Here is a 5,911-nt window from a genome sequence, read left to right as displayed (position 1 = left end):
AATGGTTTTGCATTTACATTCCCTTCTTCTTCTTCTTCTTCTTGGCGTAACGACCTTGTTGGTCATGCCTGCCCGTTAAGGGCTTACGAGACTTGTTTCCCTGTTGTACGTGGATAGTCAGTCCTCTCGTACAGGGGAGGGTCCGGTCTCGGTTGGGATTCGAACCCACGCCGTCGAGGTGGTGAGCCCCGGCGCTCATGGGCCGATTTTCTAACCGGCACTACCGCCCGGCTGTCGCGGACCCCCATTTACATTCCCTATTCCTGCCGATTTGGTCAAGTCCAAACATATCTACCTAAGCTTGCTCATATCTATTGATAAGAAAATCTATGCTCGGGAACATCAACTTGTCTCAGCCCGACTGGTTCGTCTACCGTCGGTATGTTTTTGTTGACAAGCATTACCAACCCGCTACACGAGCCGCAAACTCCAACCGCAAACTCAAAAACCGTATAAGTTTACGTCAAAATCTTTGCGGTTCATGTAGCCGCGTTTTGCGGTACCAATACTGTCGCCAGTCAATGCAAGCGCAAAGTTTCTGACAGTCTATGCATGCGTCAGTCTCTGCTGTTTTTGGTTTTGTTATCGGTTAATTCAAAAAGCTTCCTTCGGAGCAAACAAGATCTCATCTTCAGTTCACACAAAAAGTAAAATATGCATCCATCACATTATCGCCTTATGCATTTGCACCGGGTGCCACATTGCCAAAAAAAAACTGCCTAGTAGCCTTAAAATCCAACGGAAATGTAATTTAGTTTCATCACAGGCAGAGACGAATGACCGAGGAGGTCAATGTTTCTGAAATAAAAAAAAAGTTTCATCACAGGGAAATAAATCTCAAATTAAAAATTCTAGCTATAAAATGACAAAATATTACCGTAACTACAAAAGAAACACGTAAACTTATCACCGTATGTCCGTTTATTTAGTTTTTGAGATTTGTTATGTTTACATTTATTTCTTTTTCGTCTTCTTCTTATGGCGCATTTGAGTTTGCGGTTAGCTGCCAAAAACTTTGCGGGTGCAGTTTTCAGCTCACGGAGCTGAAAAGTTTTTGACGTAATCTTTTCGGCTGTTCCCCTCTTTGCTCCTAAAACTTTTTGAGTTTGCGGCTCGTGTAGCGGGGTTCTTACACTATTCACAAAAAAAGTCGTTGAACCTTCTTGTGGTCACCGCTTCATCGGATTCGAAGAAGTTATCAAACTTTTAAGAAGTTTCCAAAGTTCCTTACTATTACCCTGATTCTTGCTAATTTCCCTACTGAAGTATTCCTCACGAGTAGTTTTTAAAGTCCTACTGTACTCGTTTCTTAGTTTAGTGTACTCGCAACAATGTGAAGCCAGATTAGTCCGATCATTTTTTTTTTACATTTTGCTATTTTTCCGCTTAGATGTTCAATAGCCAACGTATACCATCTGCCAGAGTATCTAGTCTCCACTGTTTTTTCATGAACTAAACTATTAATAACACTCTCAAGTGTATGCTTCAATAGCTCTGCTGCTTCTTGGAAATTTGTAGTTTCCCTATCTTCCTTCCTATCTTTCCCTTCCTTCCCTGTAGACCCAATGTGATCGTCTAATAAATACCCTCTTCAGAGTACCTATTCCTGCATATTACTTGTGTTTGAACTGTCTTAAAGCGTTCATCATTCAAGTTTAAAAGCAACCACGCTAATTGAGTATGTCCTACAGTACACATGATCAATCAATGGCCTGCTATTTTGCGTAACACGAGTAGCTGCACTAAGTTTTTGCTTCAGGCACACCATAAGTTAAGAGTCCATAAGTTTCTTTAATATTTCGGACCTCGCATCATTGAACCAATCAATGTTGAAGTCCCCAATTAAGACATTACTATTTAGACTGCGTCAAAGCAAATGCATTGGTCCATCCAAAACTTAATAAAGGGTGTCCATTTGTGCAAGAAAAGGAGATAACTTAGACTGCAGTAACAACAGGGGTATTACGGTTGTGCGAATCTTGGCGCACTGCGACCTTAGAAAGTTAGTAGCCTCGGCCAACTGAAAAAAATTGCTAGGACGAGCCGACTCGCTCTAGCGCGTTAAAGCGAGTCCATCCGAAAGCACCCGAGCGCATCCGAGGACACCAGAGCGATATAATGAAAACTGCGACACGCAGGGAACACACTTTCTTCTTTTTTGGTTTGCCAAGCGATAAGCGATTGGTCAAAAGCACGTCGCGCAAAGGAAAATTGTACACGTGATCATAAAATAAACACTAGCTCCGACCGTGTCGGACACACTAAACGGTCTTTAATGGCGCATACAACATATTCTCCCTCGTTCTCCAAGAACGGCTATCGCAGAGGAAAATAAACCACTGGCCATATCTTCACCACGCGGCAAGTCCTGGGAAAGATGGCAGAGTATCAACAAAATACTTTCCATCTTTTCATTGACTCTAAAGCTGCATATGATAGCATAGCCAAGGTAAAACTGTAGCAAGCCATGAGCTCATTTGGAATCCCGGCTTAACTAATCAGACTTGTAAGAATGACCATAACTGTTCATCTCCACATAGCGAACTCTCGTCCGACGAACTGACGAACTCAGTTCCCGCAACAGCTGGGAAACTCGTAGGAAACTGGTAGGAAACTCTTACTGACTGACTCTTAATAACTGACGGATGATGAAGAAGCGAAGAAGACCGAAACAACGCATTAATGCGTGTCCACTTAGCGCACTCGGGAAACTCGAAACTCCATACAACTTTTACAGGAGTTTCACCAGAGTTTCCTATGAGTTCGCTGTGTGGAGATGAACAATAACGAACGTCACTTGTCAGGTGAAGGTGGATGGAAAACTCTCAAGTTCCTTTGCTTAAAATCAAGATGATGGTGAGTTTTGTTCGCAGGACTGCTAATGCGGAAAGAAAGAGTAACTGCAATAAACTCGTAAAACACTCCGTGTTTAAATGAGCTCTACAGAACCGTACAACAACTAAGGCTTAGCCAGTTTTATTAATTTTTGTATAATGTAGACCTTCAGGATATACGAGGGACCTATGAATTGTAAACGGATGATGTATGCGTATATTTTATTTTGTTAATTTTCCCTCCTTTGTTTGAACGCAGTGCAAGTGCTAGGAGTGTTCACGTTCTGCACTCGAGCGCAAATTTCCCAAGAAGCAATCATTTAAATTGTTCAAATCATGTGGGAGGGATTGTGCAATCAATCAAATAGTGAGACTTTGTTTTAGTAAAGAAGCAATTCAATTTTTACTCTAAATCTACATCAACATCCTGGTTTGCTGATTCCTCCATTGTCTCGAAAGCTGAACTGACGATATTGCTCGACGATTGCGCACCATCAAATCTTGGCTTGAACATGTTCGATACTGTGAAGAAATATTGATATATTCTCTGTCAGTTTTTAATTTGTCAAAGAAATCAAACGTTGTACATACCTCCGTCATTGTCCAATAAGTTCAAAACACAAAAGTTCCTCGATTTCAAATCACCGCCCAAAGCAAGAGTGAAAGGGTTTTCAGGACACTCTGCGAGACACTGGATGACGCCAATTTTTGGATTTTTCTTGTATACCAAGCATGCGTCTTGTTCGTTTAAATCCCACACCTTAAGTGTTCCATCAGCTGAGGCCGTGGTGAGCATTCCTTTTACCATAGAACTGAGAACTAATCCCGTTGTTTCCTTCTCATGAACCTGCTTTTTCCATAATGTACGATCCTCGCGACGTATGTCTACGTAGTGGATACACCCGTCATTCGTACTAGCCACAAAGTGGCGCTCATTAAACCGATCCCAGCAAACACGTTCCACTTCTGCTCCCAGGGACCAGGACTTGTAGCTGCTAATCTCGTCCGTTGTAGAACGGCAGTCAAACACATACGCCTTCCCATCGCAACTGCCAGCTAAGAGTGTCTCTGCTTGGCTAGGGTGAAACGCTAATGCTTGTACTTTCTCCTCGAATTGTCGAAGAGTGGTGTGAGGAATGCCTTCCTCCAAGTCCCAAAGAATAACTGTTCGATCGACTGAGCCACTGGCTAAAATGTGTCTAAAAAGAAAAAAAAACAAACCACTCTTTAATTCTATTCATACAGTTCTATGCTACACAAACACGCTCAACCGAAACATACGGTAGATAATTGTTCCACGACAAATCAAGCACAGCATCACTGTGTCCCATTCTCGGTATATTTTTTTTACGGTTTCCCTTCGAGCCAAGTTTGCAGATGGGCTCAAGTGAATCTTGTATATCTAAATCCCACAGTGTTATGACCGGATCCATACACCCAATAGCGCACACATTTCCCGGTTTATCACTACCTGGGTCAAAACTTAGCCATTCTATAGAAAGCGGTGGACTTGGTAGTAAAAATTCATGATGTACGTAGAGACTTCCCTCTTCTTCATTAAGAACTGCAATAAAAAGGAGAAAACAGAAGTTCACACGCAATCATTAAATGGATTCCGTTTAACTTACTGTAAACTTCCATTGATGCACTATCATTTTGGACGTGTCCAACGAGAATCAAATTATCGGTTGGCTTGATAATTTCATCTTCGGCATCCGAATCTTCTTCATCCTGAAAGTTTTCTGTTGGATCCACAACAGCAACCGTGCTAAGATGCAATCCACTGTTGGCGGCTGCAATTAAGAGACATATTAGAGATTATGGTACATTTTTGCAATACATTCGAGCTTCTTACATTCTTGGTCGTACGTTTCTAAGTTGTACTCATCAGCCCTTTGGCTGTCGGTGCTATGATTGTTTACTGATAGGGCTGTCTGTTCTAACGAATCATTGCTTTCTTCATTTTCTTCGTCATCCGAAGTATCCATGTTATCAACCCCATCGCTAAATATCATGTTATTATGTGTTAAACCGATAATTTCTTATGTAATACTACTTTCGTATGCCTTACTTATCCAAGTCTTCTCTCGCCTCGTTGATTATTCTGGCCAATTCCTCAGGAGCAAGAGTGATCTGAAGTAACATGAAGATATATGAAAAACCGGCTTACACTTCGAACGATTCCGTATCTCACCTTATCTGGATTAGCCTTAGCTACTCCACGTTTCACGAATAATAAACTTGGCACAAAATTTACGTTCGGAACCTCGTCCTCCTGATCTGAATCCATAGTTTTACTTTAAATAAAAGTAAACAATTCACTAACTCCTTGATACACGTGGTGAAACAGATGGATTATTAACGAAGGTTCAACAAACTTTCAGGTTGTATCAATAAGTTAAATTTGGCATTTTGACGAAACGTTTGAGACAAGGTGTAGCAGTTTTATTTTGACTTTTCCATAACGACTGCCCCCAAGGTGCCTACATTCCAACGTGGGTCCTGAGCAAGGTAATCTCACAGTACAGTCGTGGCAGCCACACTCCCGCTAGACATTTATACCCTTATTAGACGAGGAAAGTATCCGTCATATTTTTCCAGAAGTTATCTGCCAAACGCGCTTGACAGATACATTCCTTCCTCAAAATCAGAATCAGGCATGACCGGTTCCGATTTTCTTTCGACAGGAGATCATATGTCAAAGTGGAGATTTGTTTACTTTTTGCTTTGTTGTTTGCAACGGATTTTGTTCTTTACTCTAGGATGAACAATACACTAAATTCAAACATGAAAATGAACAAATAACTGCAAAACCCATTGTGAGGAACTTTGCGTTATTACACGAGCGGACATCATTTATACGTCGAACGCCCTGCCACAGCCTTCTTTGTCAGTAAAAGGATGGAAAAATATGACAGATAAATTCCTTGTCTAATAAGGGTATTAGCCAAGGTGGGTCCTAAGGGAGGTGAGCTCAAAGGCCTGGTCGTGGCAGCCATTTTGAAATTAATTTTTGACAATCGTTCCTGGTTTTGTTTACCAACAAAAGGATTGCGACGCGTTAGCAAGCTGCTGGT

The 5,911-nt window shown here is 41.5% G+C and overlaps 1 protein-coding gene across 1 annotated transcript; it reads right to left on the bottom strand.

Moving 5' to 3' along the window:
- Positions 1-2,941: 2,941 nt before the first annotated feature.
- Positions 2,942-5,206, bottom strand: LOC131262534 (periodic tryptophan protein 1 homolog). Its single transcript, XM_058264568.1, has 7 exons — positions 5,029-5,206; positions 4,906-4,967; positions 4,690-4,838; positions 4,463-4,627; positions 4,116-4,398; positions 3,426-4,033; positions 2,942-3,356 (listed from the first exon to the last, which is right to left on the bottom strand). The coding sequence occupies exons 1-7, from the start codon at positions 5,122-5,124 to the stop codon at positions 3,238-3,240; spliced, it is 1,482 nt and encodes a 493-aa protein (XP_058120551.1). The 5' UTR covers positions 5,125-5,206; the 3' UTR covers positions 2,942-3,237.
- Between the last annotated feature and the right edge of the window lie 705 nt (positions 5,207-5,911).

This window comes from Anopheles coustani, chromosome 2 (genome assembly GCF_943734705.1).
Source record: "Anopheles coustani chromosome 2, idAnoCousDA_361_x.2, whole genome shotgun sequence".
NCBI classification, from domain to species: Eukaryota; Metazoa; Arthropoda; class Insecta; order Diptera; family Culicidae; genus Anopheles; species Anopheles coustani.
This window is presented reverse-complemented; position numbering and strand designations above follow the sequence as displayed.

Bases quoted from the DNA above. Each gene is read 5' to 3' on its own strand.
- LOC131262534 (XM_058264568.1), bottom strand. From the start codon at position 5,124: ATGGATTCAGATCAGGAGGACGAGGTTCCGAACGTAAATTTTGTGCCA. The intron at 4,968-5,028 runs GTGAGATACGGA...ATGTTACTTCAG, and splicing joins CTAAGGCTAATCCAGATAAG to ATCACTCTTGCTCCTGAGGA. The intron at 4,034-4,115 runs GTATGTTTCGGT...TTTTCTTTTTAG, and splicing joins TCGTGGAACAATTATCTACC to ACACATTTTAGCCAGTGGCT.